The 23,464-nt window shown below is 35.0% G+C and overlaps 1 protein-coding gene and 1 pseudogene across 1 annotated transcript; both read left to right on the top strand.

Moving 5' to 3' along the window:
* Positions 1 to 848: 848 nt before the first annotated feature.
* On the top strand, positions 849 to 5,661 carry LOC132562719 (uncharacterized). The gene is made up of 6 exons (XM_060227477.1): positions 849 to 1,017; positions 2,850 to 3,192; positions 3,793 to 3,878; positions 4,188 to 4,510; positions 4,571 to 5,594; positions 5,654 to 5,661. Exons 1-6 carry the CDS (start codon positions 849 to 851, stop codon positions 5,659 to 5,661), a joined length of 1,953 nt encoding a protein of 650 aa, XP_060083460.1.
* A 49-nt stretch (positions 5,662 to 5,710) lies between these two features.
* On the top strand, positions 5,711 to 23,317 carry LOC132562718 (uncharacterized; annotated as a pseudogene).
* Positions 23,318 to 23,464: the final 147 nt, after the last annotated feature.

Here is a 23,464-nt window from a genome sequence, read left to right as displayed (position 1 = left end):
TGCTATTGATGAGTGCATAGCAGTGTGCAGTTGTGCATCTAGATTTGCAGATATAAAACTTGATAACATGAAATATTGCATTATCAGTGAGATTGCAAGTTTCTGATACCATTCCAATGAAGTTTTTGTTAAAAGCAAATGGTTATGTAATGATCTATTAGAGACTTAAATCTCTTAGGGAGTGTCTGATCCACTTGACATTTTCCGAGACAATGGATGATTGTTTCATCTTTTAATCATGCAAAGTGCATAAAGGGATAACAGTCAAAGTTTATATTATGAAGAGATGTTTGTTTCCACAACATGTTTTATAGTTTGAACCTAGGACCACTTTTGATTGTGCCAAAAGTTGAAATATAAAAGTTTATAAATTTCGACTTAAACTTTAGAAAGATATGTCAACTAAATAAGTGTTATTCAAGAATTAAGATAAATGTATACATATTCCTAGCTGTAGTGTACATATTTACATTCTGTACATGCTCATACTTAAAATCATAGGTTGGGCAGAACTTGGGCTTAAGCATACTTAGTTTTGATACAGGTCATTACATCCTTAGGAGACATGATACAGATTTTAGAATAATTTCAGGATATAAGACTGAAGGTTTCCTTCTTTCAGTCAAAATAATTTCTGTAGTCACAAATCTTATATCAGCCATGCATGGCCATTGAAATTAAAAGGAATTGGCAGAAAAAAAATGAAGTGCAACAATGCATGTATTCAGAATATTTGTTTATATATCATGTTATTGAAAATTTTTGTGAAAAAAATTTTGAAGTTTTGTTTTACTTTCAGATTGGTTTGATGTTGTAGAGTTGTATACACCCTGGTGATCCTATTCACCATGACGTACTTCCAAACCATTGTGTCCCATCCTGGAGCACAGGGAGCTGGGAGGCCAACAGGATCTGGGTACTTGCCAATCACCAGTCCAGGATACATTGCAAATCCCAGTGGACAACAGTATATGCAAATACAGCCATCAACATTTTTCCAACCTCAGAATCTACAAGGTAAGTTATAAGGACTAGAGCCCAAAGTAAAACTCAGTTTACAAATTGTCATTTTTCTGTAGGTAAGATACAATTGCAACAAAATGTTCTACTTTAACAGGAGTCCTTTAGGTTAAGCATTTTGTCTGATGCATGATTCTGTAAATCTACATTATATCATAGTTAAATTGCAATGTATTCCTCCTATTTGTCAATAAAATCAGTGTTCCCATTAATGCAGAAACATGTATGATTCATGATGATTCTAATTAAATAACATGCATATTTTAACACCTCTTGAGTGACTTTTGCATGCAGATTGTGTTTTGCATTTAAATTTACAAATGAATCTTAAAATTCCTTTCATTCCAACATATACTGTTGAAACGGGTTGTCTCCAAATCACTCAAAATAATATCAAGTCTCATTTTTTTCCTTCTCTATCTTTGTAATTTTAGTTTGGATGACTCAAATTTCATTGAGTCAAAATTTCGGTTTAGTCAAAGCGATTTTTTAGTCCCTTCAATTGTAAAGCAAGGGAAAAGTCATTCGTTGTCTCAAAATTAATTTTTGTCAAAACATCAGCATGTCATCTGATAAAATCTGTCAATACGTATATATATGTAGAAAGACACCTGTGCGTAACACATGGCTAATTATGGCGTTTCGGTCCATTGTTCACACAACTCTTGGTCACTGGCGATTAATTAAGTGTTTAATTATCCAATTAAAGGTTGACTTCTTAATTAGTGTCACCATTCTGTAGAAGTGACTTACCTGTACATTAAAAAAGTAGTGTGTTTACACAAAACATGAAAACATTTAACTTGGTTGCTTGCATCTTCAGGAAGGATAAAAACGAAACTGTCAAACCAGTACAATGTTTTCTGTAACAGATAAAAACTTTCTAGTGCCCTGTTTTTCATATGTTTATTTATTTATTAATCGCTGTGCATCTGTGATCCGTCATCTGTCCATCCGTTCATACACAGTTATTGTTTTCACAATATCTTGAGAAGTGCAAGATGGATCTTTCTCATCTGTCATATGTAGGTTCTCCTTGGTCTCTAGTTGTGCCCATTTGATTTTGGGCCTGATCAAAAAATCAAAATGGCCGATAGGCAGCCATCTTGGATTGTTTTTAATGAAGTCTGTTATCACTATGTCTTGAAAAGTAAGTAAATTTCAAATGTAGGTTCCTCTTGGTCTCAAGTTGTGCCCATGTAATTTTGGGTTTGATCAGAATAACAAACTGGCCAAAAGGGGGCCATCTTGGATTTTGACTTTGAAAGTTTTTTTTTTCTATTTCTTGAGAAGTACTTGATGGACCTCTCTCAAATCTCATTTGTAGGTTTCCCTTGGTCTCTAGTTGTGCCACTGAAATTTTGAGACTGATCAGAAAAACAAATTGGCCAACAGACGGATATTTAACTTTGATGATCATGAATCATCACCCATTTGTTTTACATCTTACATGGCAAAGTCTAAACAAACAACACTGGAGTTTTTTTAAGTCTACTTGACCTGATCTTGGCAATGACATAATCTGCATAAGATCTGTGGGGAATAATTTAGACATTTAACATATATTTCCAATGGAGAGGTTTGCTCATAAAACAGACTAAATCACTCTAGATTTCCTTTTATGTTTGCCTTTCTTACAACTTCAACAACAAGTAGGTACTGGTATTGTCTGGAAAACCTTGTTTATTGTAGATTAGATAGAAGATCAAATAAATTCAAGCATTTTTATAAATCTTTATTGAACTAAACAAAAATTAATTTTGTAATTAAGTTATCTATGGTCATTAAAGTTACATTATAACATTGTATTCATGAGACAATATTTTTAGGTACCTATGCAGAAGTTGCCCCTCGACCATCTACAAGGATTGAAATAAATCCAACTGCTCTGGCCTATCAGTCCTACACAAGCCCGTCTCCTCCAGCCCATAACAATCAGCAGTATAATGGAGGAGGGGACCCCAGGTACCAAGGAGGGTTCCAAACAGAGGGTAATCAGATTTACCAAGATAGACCCAAACAGTACCAGATTCAATCACTGTTTCATCAATACCAGAATGGTCCAGAGGTGATGAGTGTCTCATCACCCCAGACATGCCCACAACACCCCATGACGCCTCCCACGTTGAAGTCTCCTATACAAACATTTAATGTTTCAGCGCCATCCCTTGGGTGAGATAATACTGGTTCCATTATCAAATCATCACAAAACATATTTATCTTGTACATATGATATTCTAAGTACGTGACTATTTACAGGTTCTACCAAGATAATATTATTTATTATAAAGATGGTACTTAGATCCACAAACTTATCCATTAAAATGCTGTAGTTTTAGTGTCAGTTTTATATTAAATAATATTAATATGAAAAATAATTATATAGTGTTTGAGCGCTGTGCATCATAAGCAGTATAGGATGTGTAGTTCAATACTTCATTTACATTTCATGTGTTATGATCAATGGAAAAAGAAATAATTATGACAAAAGTCTAGATTACTTTGTAAAGAACCTCTGAAACATTGATTGGTGGAGCTGTCTCATAGTGTGGGTCCTGGTTCCTGTGACAAATACCTTATTCATGTTTGCTACTTACAAATATACTCTGTGGAAAACAGCAATTGTAATACCATTTATTAAAAGTTCATAAAAAATTATCAACACTGTTGTACATCCTCCATGAGAACTTCATTGCGTTACATTTTTGGTTTGGGCTATCATTAGGTTACCGTCTTTATGTCAGATGTTAATCTCATCCTTTTATTTTACAGAGAATCCACTGAACTGACAACCAAACCTGACACCACAAATGGCCTCACACTAAGCTATCCAGATGACCAGTCAATGTTTGTGAAAGGTAACGGAATTTGTTGCTGTAGACCAATTTTGTCAGGAGTTGTCACTCTGGATTCAATCTTTGCTCTGTAGGATACAATATTCATTAGCGATAAAAAGTAAGTGTGTTATTTCAGTTCAGTTGTAACATCACAAGGCATAGTTTTAAGCAAGGAGAGGTCTAAAAGATAGATATCTTAAATAAACATCCTGCTGAAAGGGCTAAATTGCAATCAAATGCAAATATAGGCATGTTCTTACATAATTATTAGGACTAAAATTCATCTTTACAAACATTATTTTTACAGTATTTTTAACATTCATATTTCAGACTCAGGTCAAGGTATAGCAGCATCTTCTTCATCAGCAGAGGATGTTTTCAAAGCCAAGGCATCATTGTATGGAATTGAAATTTGTACTAGGGCAGAGGGACTTGCCAGTGCTGGAAAGCAAAGGCAGGTTTTGTGTGATGATCTTACTTCCAGCATGAATGATATGGAAGTTAAAGGAGAAAAAGTACCTGAAATGTTATTCCAAATGACACATATTGAACCAGAAGAGAGTAATGAGAGTGATGATAGTGCCACTACGTCCACTGAGGCAAGCATAAAGTGTACAAATGTTTCTCAGCAGTCTATATCAGATTCTGACACTGTCAGTACCATGAGTAAAACAGAACCTGGAAAAAGTTCTGATGAAAATATTTATGAACAGAATTATTATGCAAAAAACATTGGAAAAATATCTAATCAGTACTTGATGACCTCAGAGGATATCAATGGATGTGTTGTGTACAGTGAAAGTGTGGAACATGAATTAAAGGAAAAAAATAAGGATGAAGTCATTTCAATTACTGCTAATTCATGGTCTAAAGGAAGTTGTACAAGCTCCCTGGACCACACAGGTGAATATTTCATCACTGTTCAGGATGAGAATGCATCTAGTACTTCTGATGAAGAGATCGGAATTTTCAGGAACTATGTTTTGGAAGCAGTAATGCCATCACAAAAAAACAAGAAAACTGGTGCACAGAAGAAATTGCCTGATCATCCGACTTTTGAATCAGAACTGTGTAAAACCATTATGACGAGTGTTGGTTCAGAGGAATTGAAACAAGAACAAAAAAGTAATGGTACATTTGATGTCCTTGTTGAAGAATTTGTAAAAACAATTATCATAAAGGCTTGTGAAGCGGTCGCAGAGCAAAATGGCTTGTCAGGAGGATATCATCCAGCACATGTTAAAGAAGAACTGGCAGATGTTGAGGTAAATAACAATAGCTGTTGTGAGGATAAAACAGATTCTGAAAAGCTTGACTTGGTAGAAGGCTATCTCCAAAACTTCAAAGATCAGGATGAAGCAGATGACAAACAGATCAGTCATCACATTGATGTAGGTGATCATGATTCGAAAGAGGAGCCAGTGGACCAAATTTCAGAGCCGTCATTAGTATTGTCTAGCTCCTGGGACATGGCCTGGAATCAAAATATCAAGAGTAAAGATGAAAACTCCAACCACTGTAGTGATAATGTTATGAATGGGAAAAGATTTCATTGTGATTCAGAGAGTACAGAACAGTCCAGTGATTACAGTGATAGTGCGTCACAATTAAATCCAATCTCTCCAGAATTCAAACCACGGAGGTATCTGAAAAATAAGACTTTCATGAGACCAGATGCACCTGCTTTTCAGCCATTTAACGTACAGGATGTTAAACGGACCACCAAGGAGGAATCCTGTCAGACAGAAGGGAAAGAGTACAAGGATGTAGCCAGTAACACTCACAGGATTCAACAGGTGGATAGCATCACAGAGACTGCTAGTTGTGACACTCGTGAAGTTTGCATTAATACCATGGATTCCTGTTTCTCAAATGACAATGATTATTTTGTGACTGAAAGGGGTACTTACAGTGAACAAGGCACTCAGACTGAATCTCAGGACAAAAAGTCATTTGGGGGACTTGTCAAACCTCATGACCTGGATGCCTGCACTGTTGACAAGAAAATTATGACAAAACCTGTTACTGACTACCTTGAGAGCCTGATAGCTACACAAGTAAGTTTCTGTATACATATTCTGACAGTTGAAAATTTCAATCTTTTGACAGCAAATTGAAAGTATTGATTCTTGGAAGAAGTTGCGTGCAGGTACAACTATATGGGGTAAGATACAAGTGTAAGCATCAATAGAATATATTTAGAATAACCATTTCAGTAGCTGTTTTAAAACAGAAAATGTTAATGAAAATAATGAATAAATGAGGATTTATAGAAATTTATGGAAATATATGTTGACATTTAGAATTTTTAGATATCTGACACGAAGGGTCAGGATGACCTATAGCCATGTTGTTTTATCCATTGTCGTGCGCTGTCTGCCATGGGTAAACTTTCTGTTCATATTACTTCTCAATAACCAGAAGGTTCAGGGTACTGATATTGGGCCTGTAACATCATAGGATAAAGGGCATCAAGTTTGTTAATATGAATGACCTTGACTTACTTTCGAGGTCACATAGGTCAAATATGTTAAAATCCTTAAACAACTTCTCCTCAATAACCAAAAGGTTATGGTGCTGATATTGGGCCTTTAGCATGATGAAATGAAGGGCTGCCGAGGTTGTTAAGATGAATTACCTTAATCCACACTCAAGGTCACAGGGGTCATATATATTAAACTATTTAAACTACTTTTCAATAACCAAAAGACCCAAGGTGTTGATATTGAGCCTGTAGCATGATGAGATGAAGGGCTACCAAATTTGTGAATATGAAGGACCTTTACCTGCTTTCAGGGTCAATGGGGTTAAATATGTTAAAATGTTTAAACGACTTCTTCTAAATAATCAAAAGGCCCTAGGTGATGCTATTGGCCTGTAACATGCCTGGATGAAGGGCTACCAATTTTGTTCACCTTGACCAACTGTCAAGGTCACAGGTGTGAAATGTATTGAAATGCTGTAGTAAATTCTTCTCGATAACCAAAAGGCCAAGGGTCTTGATATTGGGCCTATTGCATGCTTTTTCAACAAGTAATATGTCCAGAATAATGGCATTTGTGAAGTGAATGTGTAAAGAAGATGATTTTAACTTTGCAGAAAATGTCTTTATAAACCTTCCAATGTGTTCTATGAAAGCTGTAGTGTAATTGAGAAATTTACTTTAGGCCTAATTGGCCTCTTTCATTTATAGGTCTTTATAGTCAGATGACCCTAAAGGCCCATTTGCTTCTTGTATTTAAATATACCTTAGCATTAAGTTGCTCAATGGTAATATGGAATTATAATAGTAGCATTACATGAGATATGTGAATGGATGGAGAATTTCCTGTTGTATGTATATATCTGATTTGTTCACTTGCTTAATTTCTTCAGCGGGAGCTGCTGCATCTCCGAGGAGCAGTTTGCGCTCAGGAGCTAAAGAGACAAATTCAAGAACTAGAAAGAAGCAAGCATATGTTTCAGAATATGTAAGGCAGAAAATCAAATTTATCTTAGCTTAGACAAAGTTTATCTTGATCAAATATCGATAGTGTTAATCAATATAATGGTTTTATTACTGACACATATACTGGGTACTTTTAAGATCTAAAAGTGTGAGTAAATGTTCTCTTCATGGCCTTCAGTGTAGTTACTGATGTTGAATTATTTCTGTGTTAAGTTAGTGGTAACATAATGAAATGTTTTGTTTTCTTAAATATTTCAGGTATATGCAAAGATATTACATGAAAAGTATGCTCAAAAATTGAGATTTTGTTCACTAACCGAAGCGTGTAGATACATGCTAGTGATTATACACTTTGTCATTTGCAGGAGAGGCGAACCTCTGGATAAAGTCATAGAGGACAGGGTTACAAGTCTGAAAATTGAAATCAACATTATACAGGTGATCTTCTGTACGCCATCTCAACTCTTACACCATGAATACCTCATTAGTATGGAAAAATGTGATAGTTTCTCAATGAAAATTTACTGAATGGCAAGGTCTACATCTTGGTGACCTCTTGTACTAAATGTTTTGGAAACTACATCATTGATAGTCTAGATTTAATGATGTGTGACCTTTTCATTGCAAGAGTATAGTGAAATTAAATTCATAGTTCATGTAGTTGTATTGGATCATATTAATTGTAACTATGGTATGTCTCCTGTAGTCTCTTTAAAGTCATACAAGGCTGATGGCAATATATGACCATTGTATATCTTGTTTGATTACATGTCCACTATAGGGACCCATTGACCTTCCTATATACAAAATTGATAGTAGTCTTCAACAAACAGATTGTAAAATTTTCATTAGTATACTGATTGCTCATTTGGAATGTTCAAAATTGATTTGCTACACTGTCTCTTGGATTAATTTGAAGCATAAATGTCAGAAATGCCTTGGCACAGTGTCAGCAGTGTCGGTAATTAAAAATATTGTCCTTTTGTCTTTTGTCAACATTTCCTTTAACTGATTTATCTGAATATCACAGGTTTCATGGTACTGATATGTGGCTTGTAGCATGCTGGATTAAGTGCTACAAAGTGTGTTCAAATGAATTACCTTAAACAGTTGTCAATGTTGCCAGTGTCAAATGTGTCAAAATCTTAAAACTAATTCTTCTGAATATCCAAAAGTCACAGGGTAATGATAATAGGCCTGTAGCATGCTTTGATTAAGGGCTACCAAATTTGATAAATTTAATGACCTTAACCAATTTAAATGTCACTGGTCAAATATCTATAGGTAACTTTTATCTCAATAGCTAAAGGGTCCAAGGTACTGCTATTGGTTCTGTACCATGTTGTGATAAAGGGTTAACATGTATGTTCAAATGAATGACCTTGGCCCAATTTTAATGTCACAGGTGTCAAATGTCTTAAAATATTTGAATGTCTTATTTTCAATGATCAAAAGGCTCCAGGTACTGATATTGGTCCTGTAGCATGCTGGAATAAATGGATAACAAGTTTGATCAAATGAATGACCCTGACTCACTTATAAGATAACAGGGGTCAAATCAGTCATGAAGTTTTAATTTCCGCACTTCAATAATAAAAAGTCCCTAGGTCATGGTATATGTGTAGATGAATGCCTGGGAAATGGGATTTTAAGTTTTGAAGAAATGACAAGGTCTTTTTAAGCTGGACATTCAAGCCCATTTGGCCTCAAGTTTTCATTGAACTTCAACATACAAATCATAATAATCTCCTTTGAAGAAATTTCCCTATTTAAATATAAATGTGTTGCAAAGTCTCTCCTGTACTGCTGCCAGATATATTTTACTAAGAAGTTTTCATATGTTAAGATTATTATACAAGTTCTGTCAATTTTGTAATGCTTACATGTTTCAGAATCAAGTGATGAGTTATGATGCACATCTTGCTGCTGGGAATGTTTTCAAATCTGTCCCTCAGTTTACGGTGTCAATACCTGTTGGAGGCCAAAATATCATTGCTGTGAACAAACATGTAAGCTTTGCCGGTCAAGCTATCCCATCACTTCAAATGAAAATTGTTATCGCATAGATCTATTTATGTTTTTGTTTCTCATTTATCACGCAGCTAACTTTCACAATTTCAGCAAGACAACAAATTTCCAGCAAATTAATACAGTGAATTCTTAACCACAAATGAAAAAACCCCTTAAAGAGCGTCCCCAATTTCAGTCACTAATTTTGCTAAGAAAGGTCCTTGTAAGGTTGCCATATATGTAGTTTATGGTCAGATGTTGACCAGAATGACTTTTGACACTTCATAACAGTTATTTATCAGGAAGCACTGTATAGAGCATTCTAAAATTTAATTTTGAAGTTCTTCTTCTTCAGCATTATTTCCACATAATTCATAAACATGTCAACACAAAAAATGCCATAACACCTTGAAGAGAAAAGATAACAAAATATCAGAATCATGGAATCAGTATGGATCAATAGTGAACATAGTAGTCTTGAGATCTCAGAATGATTCTAATTAAGAAATGTTTTTGCTTCACAATATTCTGGAAGGTTGAAAAATAATTCTCTTTATTGAAATACTGAGTTTGACCATTTTCAGGTTGTTCAAAAATCATGCACACAAAATGTGGGTACTAAACGTTCATTTTGGGATGCATATACTCTTGAAGAAGACAAATCACTTCATGATTTGGGAAGGAAACGCCCAGCAAAGATAAACACCAAAGTCAACAGTTATCAGCAAAAGTCCACAGCAGCATTCCAAACAAATCTTCCTCACTCTTTCAATTTCACATCAACCCAAGGTTCTGGAAGTGATGCTCCTATCAGTAATGCAGAAGAAGATATTGTTATAGAGGAGAAGTTGAAGGAGAATAGAAAACAAAGGCAGACAACTTCTGTTTTAAAAGTATTTACAACCATTATGATAATGCTGTTATGTAATGGTATTAATGATATCTCCATGGATGTTTTTGGTCTTGTCTGGTTTTTTAGTGGGGTGCTAGTCTGATCTTATACTCACTATACAATTTGTAGTGTTAATTTTTCCTGATATGTACTTATTTAATTTGGAGAAGACTCAGAAAAACAATATGGCCACCTGGTTAGCATTTTGAATTTGACAGGTCAGTGTATGTTTTCATTCTTTAATTAAACATTACAAGACATCCTATTTCCTTTTTTTGTCTTTTTTGACATGTTGGTTTTGTAAATTTCTCATGAACGAATTGAGATATCCCTTCAAGATTTAATTTTGAAATGGATGGGAAGATAAGAAGAAAAATAGGCAAATTAATAGTTAAATTTTCCTCTTTTTTTCATATACCAACATATCACCAGAGAGCCTTGTCAAAATCATTCAAATTATGTGAAGTTTTCTTAATTTAAATTGTCTTTACACTGTTGACAGAATATGAACCACTCTAATAAGGATTTTTTTGTCTTCAATAATGTGTGATTGTTTCCTGTTTTACAGGCCACAACAGAGATCACTGATGTCACTGATCTGATGCCAAAATCTGTGATGAACATGAATGATATTGATGGTGCTGTCTCTCCTCCTAGACTCTCAAAAACAACACTACTTAAAAAACATGATCTTCTTGACCATGGAAGCGATCAGAATTCAAACAGTGTGAAAAATCAGATAAATGTTTCCATAGACAATTACACAAATAGGAAGAAATCATACAGAGATTGTTCAAATGTTGCTCTGCAATCTTCAGTATCAGATTCGCTGGACTCTGGATGCTGGATGGTGTTGTCAGACAAACCTGATGTAACAAGTGATTTAAAATCTGCACATGCACTCTCAACAAGTGTCTTTGAAACACAGAAGTTTCCAAAAGACTCATCTGGAGCTATTACAAACACAAAAAACAGCAGCTTTACCTCATTCTCAAGTGTGCTCACATTAAACACAGGGACAAAAAGCAGCAGCATTACCACAGTCTTAAATGGACCATCTCTTGTGAGTGAGAAACAAAAGAGCAGCATTACCACAGTCTTAAATGGACCATCTCTTGTGAGTGAGAAACAAAAGAGCAACATAACCACAGTCTCAAATGAAACATCATCTGTCTCTAGTATACTTGGCCCTTTACCTGTCTCTCATCTCCCCGCATCTTTCATCAACACCTCACATTGTGGAAGCACAATCTCAACCCAGACTTTAATTAACAGACAGAATGTTTCTTCTGTCCAGCTAGCTTCTTTGATGACAGGACCTCCTATAATGGCCACACCCAGAATTATCCCAGGGCAACAGTCATTGGTGCTGTACCCACAGGCCCATCCTCTGAATCCAAAAGGTAACCCCTACCTCCAGGTCCGTCCACCTCAGCCAAATATGCCTTCTTACTCCCAGGTTCATCAAGTCCAGCCAAGCATGCTTCCATATCTGCAGGTTATTCCAGGACAGGCCACAGTACCTTTTTCTCCTGTTATATCAAACACAAAAACTCCACTACTACCTCGGCCACAGATGACGAAGATGCCAACATCAGCTTACCAGGGCAATCCGCTTTTTCATTCAAATATGATAAGACAAACCTCCCCAGCCCTGGGAAGTGTCTCTTCTGCAACTGGATATATCACAACATCGGTATCTAGTCGAACTGTATCCACAGTACCACCTGTACAAATATCAAATTCCCTTGGACAGAAGTTGGATCCAGTCACTTCTACAAAAGTACAAGGACAGAGGAGAGGAAGTTCACCTGTACCAGCAAACACTATGTCTTCTACTGTTACAAGTACCGGTCAAACTATAGGTACACTAGACCAGACATCTGTTGACCCAGGTCTGCACCAGGCAGTGACTGTTCAACTGCGACAGGCATACCCACATTTGGCTGCTGATCCTTTGTTGCTTGAAGCAGTTGCTGTGCAACAAACCCAGGTTCTTCAAAATTACATAGATGCCAGTAAAACAGTAGCTTCAGACAAAGACAGTGATAATACTTCCCAACAAAAACCAACTTGTGACAAAAGCAATTATTCCAGCTCAGATTGTCTGAAGAGCACAGAATCTTCTAGATTACCGATATCTTCTCATTTGCCAAATATTGATAATTGTCAAACAGAGATAACTTTGAGACCGCCATCTTTGATCAATGAACAGTGTGTGATTAACAGTTCAAGTGTGACAGTATCACGTCAGCCACCGGGGTTGGCTAATCTGACAGACACTGATCAAACACTAAGTGAAAAGTTTCAGAGTTTTCCCAATATCAGCATGGAAGACTTAAGCGGACAGACCAAAAAGTTTTTGAAAACAGTTAGTGATTTGACGAAAATGAATGGAAGTGAATCCAAAGACATTTCACAAAGTGAACAGAAGCACACCAGAAACAGTAGAACTGTAGTTCGTAAAGCTTCTGTAGAAAATAAAATCACCCAGAAACAGAAATCTCTGTTGGACAACTTTCAGCATGTTGACCAACCTGTTGTCCATGAACTGAAAGCATCGCCTGTATTCCCAGATTCATTTGAAAAACAAGAATATTCTAGTTCAAAGAATATGGATTCTGTACATTCCAACTTAGCTCATAATGTGTCCAAAAACATGACCCCTCGACACAAGCTTACATCAGAAAGTAGCCAATCAAGCAGGGAAACCTTCAGACGTACTACACCTAATTCTGTTGGTGAGGAAAACTGGGAAGATGAAGTAGACCCAGACCCAAAACCATTTTATCATGATTTCCGAAAGGTTCGGCCAGCTGAGAAAACAAAGGCATCGTTGATGTCGGAAGTATCCAAGACTAACCTGCCTCCTGGTTTGCCATCAAAGAAGCCAACAGATCAGTCAGGTAAGAATGATCGGTGGGATGCACCTTACGTCACGATTCGTCACATTCTAATACAGCTTCCACAGTTAATTACAGTCAGAAAGTTGAGCAGTAGCTCAATTTTAACCAGTCACCCTCAAATCATTCTGTGGTCAGGAACAAGATTCTAGAAGATTCAGGAACCGCTTGTCAATCTGGCTCTTTGCACAGCTCCTGTGAAGAATCTTCATCTAGATGAGATTTCAAACATCTAGATGACTTTGACTTACCAGATGATAAAGATGTGGGAGAGGGTAATATATACTATTCTGGCTTGGTATTTTATTTCACTTGGTTCTATTTATAGAATGCACAAAATAGTGTAGTTTGAAGTACAGCTTGTAGCACTGGTATCAAGATAGCAGGGATCTATATCTAAGATTTGCTTTCTAACTCTAATATCTTTAAAAAATGTATAATTTATAGCTAAATTTTTAACTCATGTTGATGATACTTGTAGTGCGTAGAACAGTTTGGTCCTTCAAGCATTTTTAGTTGTAGAAATAATAGGATTTTATACCTCTTTTATAAACATAATTACAAGCAAGTAGCACTTACATTTTGTCACACTTAGACTTTTCAATTGTTGGTCCTTTTCTCTGTTAATGATTAAGTCTTTGCTTGGAGGTTTATAAATTTATAAATTTTTGATATGTTGAGTAAATTTTCTTGAATCCACAGCTTTTTCTAATGAAATTGAATTTATATTTTGGGAGATGAAACTGCAGCCTGAACTTTGCATATTGCATAACCAATCACAGAAAGTGTCAGCTTCAAACCAGATAAGGTCTACTGTGTGTAAAATCTGTTTTTTTTTAATGATAGCATTATAATAGTTAGTGTACTGTATATTGTACGCAACATTGTTGTATAAGTATGTGTAACATCTGTATCCTGTATGGAATATTGATTATTAAAACAATTGAAGGATCATGTAGCATATATGTAGGGCATTACTAACCAAGAGTAATGTAGGGTTGTTTTATCTGCATGTACCTGGTATATACAGGAGGAATACTCTAGCTTTGAAGTGTATCTTTTTGTCCCTTAACTCTTACAGTGGTGTCTTTAACCTTAATGGGCACAGGGACTCGGCATGAATTCCCAACCCTCAGTCTAGGTATTTTAGTGAACAAAAAAAGGGAACAAGGTTTTAAAAGTTACGTTTTTGATATTCAAATGACCATATATCTTTATAAGGTATACCTTTAAGAGAAATGTGTTATCTTTCCAATGAATATTTTATGAATGAGATTGGCCAAGTATTGACGAAGTTATGATCTGATGAATTTGGAAATTAATGTAGAAATGGCTTGGTAGACATTTCCCGGTCTTTGTCGCTAATAGGTACTTCAGAGCTGCAGTCCAAAAATTTTCATTTGGTGTGGTATACAGTGCCTATGACCATGTCCATACATAATCTTCTTTGATGTTTTTATATCTTGTATGTTGTAGAAATCCCATATTAACATCGAAGTACTTACTTTCTTCAACAAGAGCTATCCTTTATGTCACCAATGATTATATTAAATAATTCAAAAATCATTAACGATTAATCGTACAAAATTTCAAATTTCCTTTGAAAATTGATTATGATATGGTATAAAAAAGATAATTTGAAAGCATTTATTACGTTGTCTTATTTGCTTATATCAGGGACGTACATCTTGCTTTTGTTAGGAGGTTAAATCTTGAAACACAGCACTCAAAACATAAAATTGTCATGAATTAATTGGGTTATAATTGGCCGTGTTTGTTAATCAAGCATCCATTGGAAACAGAAAACATTTCTCTTAAAGGTCATGCATATGTTACTAAGATGTACAACCATTAGAATATCCAAAAACATAATTTTCAATAAAAAAAAAGCTGTTTTTCCTTCTCCGAAGTTACAACCTTTTGCACTTATAATGCCTATATATGGATGATGGATTCGGAATTTGTGTCATGTCCTTGTGTTAATGAGTAGTGTACATGTTATGTAGACATATGCCCTACTTGTCAAACTCATAAATTTTTTTACGTGTTGGAGAAACTACAAGACAAAAACTTACATGATTTAACCCTTTTTAAAAAAAAATTGACAACAATGGTGTAATATTTTATTTGATGTGTTGAACAAATTGATTTTAAGAAATACAGTTTCTAGGAATTCTGATGAATGTGAAAAAAAAATAAAGAATTGATTGAAAATTTAAGAAAACAATGAGTCTTGGCAAGTGAGCACATATATGTGTATATGAATATGATTGAGCTAAGTGAAGTGTCTGGTACCATTTCCTAGTGTGCTTAACTTTCATTATTCTTGTTAAAAATGTACTTATCATATTTCACAAAGTGATGTATTCTGATAAATAAAATTCTTGTGTGATCTTATTTTGATAAATTAAAGATTAATAATGCATTTCTATCAAAATGTGTTTTAAAATACAAGCGTAGTTCTGGAAAAAATTATGTAAGAGGGTGTTTCCATATACTTATTCAACATTAATTTGTAAAACTTACACTGCAAATTTGGAATTTATGTGAACTTAATTATGCCTGTCGCTATGGTAATTGCATCAAGCTTTTGTATTGGTAGTATTTATGAAGTACAACGTATACTCCTTATGTATAAGAGAAGCATCACATTAACATCTGACATCTCATCCATTTTATCCAGCAATAAGCCCATGGCTGTTGTATCATTTGTTTTTAAGGGTACTATCACAAAAATTTGTGTGTCCACTGATGATAAGAGCAGATAACTCTTCATCATGAAAAGACAGAATTATATGTTGGATATATGAGTTTATTCCAAGATAAATACAGTTATGAATAGCCTAAACATAATGTTATCTACTGTCTTAAATGTGTTTCTCCAAAATACAGACTTGGGTTATTATCTTGACAGATTGATAACGGGGAACATCTGTCAGGATTTAAGTTGCTTTCACAATGTCTTTAGTTATTTCTATATAAATGTTTTTTCAGGACATATTTGCAAACAATGATGCAAAAAAAAGATAATATGAATGTGAGCTACTTCTGGGTGATTATGAATTATGTTGGTTTGGTAATGATATTGACAAACTGCATTACCGTGTTTATCTACATTAAAGTGATGCCTGGTAATAAGCCCACTCATACATTATTTTTACTGTTCATTAAAAGCATCAACAATTGCTATTTCATTCTTCAGTGGAAAGTTTACCCCTTGACTTTGAGTAATATGTTGGCCCTTTGGCTTACTGCGTAGGGAATACAATAAAGTACATGGGTAATAATGACTTGCGGTCTGTCAATTTCAGGAAAACTAAATTTGTTTGAGAAGTTCTGCTTTTAACTGCTTAAATTGAACACTACTTTACAGATACAAATAATGATGGGACATCTGGAATGTCAGCCATACCTCTGACTTCCAAAACATCAAAGACATCTTGTGATCTAGACCATATTTCTGATGGAGAAGGCGAGGATTGGCACCAGGTAATATTGACCTTGAATGAAATTTAGTAACGTTAGGTCGACTTATCAACGTCTGTGATATCTTTGCTCTTGATAACTATGGGTTGATAGCATATTTTCACATTAATAATTATGATCACTATCAATAGTTAACCTATTTTTTAGATTATCAGATAAACTGATCGTGTTCTATTCAGATAGCTCTGCATCTGTGGTCCATCGTCCGTTTGTAAACAATATTTGTTATTGCTTTTTTCTGAGAAGTACTAGATGGATCTTCCTCAAATTGCATATTTAAGTTCTCTTTGGTCCCTAGTTGTGCCAATTTGATTTTGGAACTGATCAAAACAATAAAATGGCCAACAGGCTGCCATCTTTGATTTTTTCAATGCAGTATGTTATCGCTATTTTTTGAAATGCAAGAAATGGATCTTTCTCAAATTTCATATGTAGATTTCCTTTGGTCTCTACTTGTGCCCGTGTAATTTTGGGACTGATCAGAAAAACAAAATGGCTGAATGGCATCAATCTTGGATTTTTACTTGGAAAGTTTGTTATTGCCAGTCTAGAGAAGTTAAAGATGGATCTTTCTTAAATTTCAGCTGTAGATTCTCCTTGGTCTCAGTTGTGCCAATTTTCTTTTGGGACTGATCAGAAAAACAAAATGGCCCACAGAAGACAATCTTAGATTTTAACTTTGAAAGATTGTTATCGCTATATCTTGATAAGTAATTGATTAATCTTTCTTAAATTTGTTGATTCCCCTTGATCCATAGTTGTGCCAATTTGATTTTGGGACGGAAAAACAAAATGGCCAACAGGCAGCCATCTTGAATTTTGCCTAGTAAAGGTTGTTATTGCTATTTCTTAAGAAGTACTGAATGAATATTTCTCAAATTTCATACCTATGTTCCCTTTGGTCTCTCCTTGTGCTTGTTTTATTTTTGAATTGAAAAGAAGAAAAAAGATGGCTTTCAGGCAGCCATTTTTGATTTGGCAGGTAAAGGTTATCATTGCTATTTCTGCAAAGGAAGGTTCAAATGTCTTATCATTGAGACTAAAAACAGAAGAGAAGTAAAAAAAAAAAAGGGAAAAGATCCAACTTTCAAAGAGCATATAAATATCAAACAATGGTGGGCACCAAGATCCTTCAGGGATCTCTTGATATTTTGGTCAATCCATGAATTCCACAAGATGTGACAATTGGTATAAGTAGATTAGTTAAATTATATTTATCCTCCAAATCAAGTGTCCACAAAACTGATTTTTTTTCTGGGATCTCTTGGGGATTTTTTTCTTTGTTTTTAACTGAATATGAATGCTACCTGAAAGTAAGACTTTTTTCATTATTGCCAAACATATGCATAACCTTTGTTTATTTAAACGCATCTTCCTGACTCTTGATTGGGGAAAGTGATAAATACAATAATGGCACAATAACCTACAACAAATAGAATTTTAAGCTTGTTATTGATAATGTTACAATGCTTATACCTAGGAAAGAAATTGAAGGCTTGGAGCCATAAAGCAGTGAATGTTTGATGGAACAATGGAACAGTTTGAATGCTTGTATCTATGAAGATGTTAGAGTGATTATGATAGAATGCCTGAAGCAATGGAATATTTCAAATGTTTGGAGCCTTGAAATAGGCTGCATGCTTTGAGAAATGGAATCAGTAGAATGCTTGGAGTCATGAAACAAGTAGAATGCTTTGACCAATGAAACAAGTAGAATGCTTTGACCAATGAAACAAGTAGAATGCTTTGACCAATGAAACAAGTAGAATGCTTTGACCCATGAAACAAGTAGAAGGCTTTGACCCATGAAACAAGTAGAATGCTTTCACCAATGAAACAAGTAGAAGGCTTTCACCAATGAAATAAGTAGAATGCTTTGACCCATGAAACAAGTCGAATGCTTTGACCAATAAGATAGGTACTGTACCATGAAATACTTGGTATTCAGTTTTAATGCTGAAGTTGTTGGCTGTTAGGCTTAGCTAGGAAGAGCATATTCAACATGAATTTGGTCATCATCAGTGTTTTGAAAGCTGAAAAGTTTAATTAGAATGACTATTAAACCCAGTTACTGTCATCATACGTAAATATTTATTCCATTGTAGGTTAGTAAAAAGAAGAAAGAGAAGAAGAAAACTGAAGCTGAGCGACCTAGGCGAAAGTCTGGCTCAGATGTATCTTCATCTAAAAGTAACAATTTTGAGAAACTGGTCACCAAGATGTCTGAAGTGTTTACTACTCTCAGCAGGTGAGTAAACATTTCTGTTAAGTGATGAATCACACTGCTAGAGGTTATAGTTGACACTACAAAAAGGTAAATGTTATTTTTTTAAAATTAAGATGAGTTAATGTTGCAATTGCTTAGCACATATATTTGTTTTGCAATGTGTTTATACAGTGTATGTCTTTGTAGTATTTAAAGAGCCCTAGAGGGTAGTACAATGTATTTCCTAGAGGGTAGTACAATGTATTTCATGTTCAGTTCCATGGAGTTTGTCATTTCTTAAGATGATGTAATGTAATGCAGAGAAAAAAGCTACCAAAATACCTTTGGCTTGTGATTTGTGCTATTTTTTGTACTGAAATAAAAGATGATCTATCTAATGAATTTCTTTAAAGTAAAACACAATTATTTCTTACAATATTTTCCGTGAACAAACCACGTGAAGATGACAGTAATTTATGTACATTTTCAGGGAACGTATCATTGAGTTGATCACAGAAGTGAGAAAGGAAACCAAGGGACTCAGTGGTATGAATATGAAACAGATTATTACTAAGTCACGACAGGTCTTCATTGCAAGGCGACACCATTATCAGACCAATCCAAAACAGGTAAACCAGTTAATTTCAGATGGGAAGCTATCTGATTGCATGAATCTCTGGCAATTTTTCTTAAAATAAGAAAAACATTGGGTTTTTTTTGTCCCTACTAAATATTACTAAATATAAACATTTTAGCCATTGTTTCATTTCATGGCCAGAAGCATATATCACTCACCCTGTCACTCTTTATTAAGACTTCCATCATTAGTTGGCTGAAAGTTGCTGAATATCTGTATGGAAAGTCTTCTTGTGTGGTAATATTTGTTATGAATTGTATTATGAGTTTTGATAAATTACAAATGTCCGATTCATTTTTTGGTAGAAAAGTATATTTGTCAATCGATGTACTGGTAGGTCATTTATATCCCAAAAATATTCCTTGTGGTTTATCCAAATGTTATTTGTCCGTCATTTTGCATTAAAATTTGTCAAAACAAGTTCTTGTGAAAATAAATACTGCAGTTTTATGTACATATGTAAACATGGATAGATTTCTTAACAGAAAAACCCGTCACCTACCCCTACCTCTCAGAAAGCCTTAAAAAAGACACCAATCACTGGAAAGACTGCTGTACCTGGACCAGGAAAGACATTAAATTTCAAGCCACTCTCTGCAAGTGTGATACAGGTACGTTTGCTGATGATTGCACTAACCTTGGTCTTAATAAGAGAACAATTATACTCACTTAAGTTGTATGTAGAGTCACGCTTAAAAATTCTCTTTTGAAGAAAGGTCTTGATGCAGGGGTTACTATATCTATGTGAGCAGAACTGCTAACTTTATTATTCACCCATCTCAGTAAAGGGAATTATGAAAATAGTAATCACTTTGTACACCTGACTGCCTGTCCATGCAAAACTTGATTCTGGATCTGAACTGTTCTCTTCTTAAAAACAACTATTTCATCTTCTCGTGGTGACTACTGAGGATACGGTGTAGAAATGTTTCTGTATGTAACTTACAAATGTAACATAACACTTCTTGTAAGCTTTCTAGTTGTTAGCTTAGAAGTTAGCTTTGGATGAAAAAGTTTTGTAGAGATAATATGTAACAAGGATCGTTCTAAAATGGTATTATCTTCTTACCATGCAGTTTCTTGAAATATTGTAACTTTGCTCAAGCCTTTAAATAGCGATTTTATCAGTTCTCAATTTTTCTGAAATTTTCACTGTATACACTTCAGACACTGAATCAGATAATTCGACAACAATATTTGGTGCACTGAAACCGTTAGTGTATTAGAAAAATCATTTGAATGTTCTAGCAGTTTAATTTCTTGGGGAATTTTGATCAAATATCACTCACTCACAAAAAGACCAAATATGTTGGAGGAGTTAGTGTTTCATGTTGTAAGGGCAATTTCGCCATTACTATTTTTGAAATCCTTGTCAAAACTTTAGTGACTTCATCAGCCCACCATCATCAGACGGTGGGCCATTCAAATCGCTCTATGTTTATGGTATGTCATCTGTCTGTCCGTAAACAATTTGGTATTTTTTGAGAAGTACTTGATGGATCTTTCTCAAAGTTCATATGTAGGTTCCCCATGGTTCCTAGTTTTGCCCATTTGACTTTGGAACTGATAAGCAAAACAAAATGGCTTCCAGGCAACCGTCTTGGATTTGGCTGTTCAAATTTCTTATCATTAAGAGCAAAAACAGAGAAGAGAAAAGAAGGGATCCAACCTTTGAAGAACAAATAAATATCAAACAATGTTGGGCATCAAGATCCCTCTGGGATCTCTTGTTCCTTGGCCCTCTTTATTGCACTTGATTATATAGAAGTCAAGGTGGAACCATGAAGGCATTTGTATAATTTACAATTCTTTTTTATTTTCTTTATTTATTCTTTTACACTTGCTAAGATTTGGCATTTAGTTGATAGTTTGCCCATGTGAGATAGGTTTTTGCATGAAAGAGGCATGGCAGTCCTTTAAGATAGTTGTTACTTCTCCCTTATTAACACTCAGCAGTGTGGTGTTGTGATGGTTAGTTTGCTTGTTGTCAGTCTAATGTGACTGGATGGAGTATCTAGCTGGATGCCTTCAGTAGTATACTTCATAGTGATAGCACTATAAAGTCAGTCTCCGTTCTATACTATCATAAGGAGGCTAATATGAATATATAGCAACTTCCCACAAAAATGCACTCAACACATGCTTTCACCTCACAGGGATGCAGACCTTAACTGTTGAGAATGTAAAATAATATAAACTCTTCATGAATCCTGGATAGATTAAGTTCATACTCGTATCGTGATCACACTATAAAATTGTACCCCAGATCAGATTTTTAGTGCCATTGGTCAAAAGGTAAAAGCTTGTGTACAAAATATCTCATGAACCCCTCAACAGATTTGACTCATTTACACCAAAACATCACACCATCAAATTTTACCCTTGGTTAGATTTCGGTTATCATCAGTCAAAGTTAAATGTCAAAGGTCACACTGGACCACTGTAGAAATAAATAACAGAAACAAAAGATATCTCATGGAATTGTGAATTTCTACCCTTAATGACATTTAAGTTGACATGAGAACATAATTATAGTGAAATCATATACATGTACCAATGAAATACAAGATCATTATCTTCTTTACTCCTTCACCCTCAGTAACTGTCAGACTTGTTGTCTGTCCACTATTTCTTTTCCACAGTATATAATCAGTGTGACTGTCACTCTCAAGTTGAATGTCTGATTTTGACAGCCTTCCAAAGATTTCCCATTGATGGATGATGAAGAGGAGATCTGTGTTATTTGTCATGATGCACTGGACCTGGAGGAGACCAAGACTCTTGAATGTGGACATGTCTTCCATGCTGGGGTAAGTATCGTGTGTAATTGCATAGTGGGCATATTTCTTTGCTATTTCTTGAGAAGTACATGATGAATCTCTCGAATTTCACATGTAGGTTCCCTCCCCACGGTCTCTAGCTGTGCCCATTTGATTTTGGAACTGATCAGAACAAAAAAGGCTTCCAGGAGACCACCTTGGATTTGGCAGTTACAGATTATTATCATTATTTCTGCAAAGAAATTTTCAAATTTCTTGTCATTAAATAAGATTCAACAAATAAAGATCAAACTATGGTGGATGCCGAGATCCCTGTGGGACCTCTTATTCTGATATATAAGGACAAAAGCAAGTCAAAAATGCATCACCCAACCTCTGATGAGATTTTAGTGGTCATTAGTGGGTAAAAAGGTTAAAGGTTAAAAATTCAATGGTCACCTTTGATTGCCTTTGACCACTTCTGCTTGTAAACAAGAACCAATGAACCCCATAGCATCACCTCACACCTGACTAGATTTTGATGGTCATTGGTCAAGATTAAGGTCAAAGGTCAGTCTTGACCATTTCTCAAATAAAGACCATGATGTGAACAAGGTCATGAACCCATTGACAGTTTTAGTTCTAGGACTCCTCAAAGATGCTAAGGGCCTAACATTTAAAGCCTAGGAATCTGAGGAAGATTCAAAGTGATCAAAAGAAAAGTCCAAATCTAGACAGGGAGGTGCAGCAGTCTCGCAATTAGATAAATTTCATAATTTTCATACATCAGATAATTTTAGAATAGTGTCAAGTACAAAGATATTTTCTGTTCCGTGCCACTGTTTGAGTGAATTTAAACTAGCAAGTAGATTACGACAAACAAAGTTCAGTTGTCATTCTTCAGATCAATTGTTTAGCAAAATAATACCAAAAAAAAAGAAAATTAAGGGACTAAAACTTTGAAAGTTTTAGTATTTGGACTATTTTTATGTTGATGTAGAGACTTGAACTTTGTCCTTTCAGTGTATTAAGCAGTGGGTATTTGGCCAGGAGAGAACCTGTCCAAACTGTCGACGCCTTGCACTGTTCCCAGAGGAGTTTCCACGGCTTGGGAAGTGAACGGAATCTTGAGGCATTATCTGAAGTTCAAAGTATCTACAAAAGTTTCACTGGATCTCTTATAAAGTGATTGGTGTAGAGGCTGGGGTTTTACATGAAGTAAGAACTTCATCCCTTGTTTCATGCATATTAAAAAGGAATTTGAAT

This window comes from Ylistrum balloti, unplaced genomic scaffold (genome assembly GCF_031769215.1).
Source record: "Ylistrum balloti isolate Yb309-2 unplaced genomic scaffold, AGI_CSIRO_Ybal_v1 Utg371490, whole genome shotgun sequence".
Lineage (NCBI taxonomy): Eukaryota > Metazoa > Mollusca > Bivalvia > Pectinida > Pectinidae > Ylistrum > Ylistrum balloti.
The sequence above is the reverse complement of the archived record's forward strand: the minus strand, read 5'-3'. Positions and strand labels throughout refer to the sequence as shown.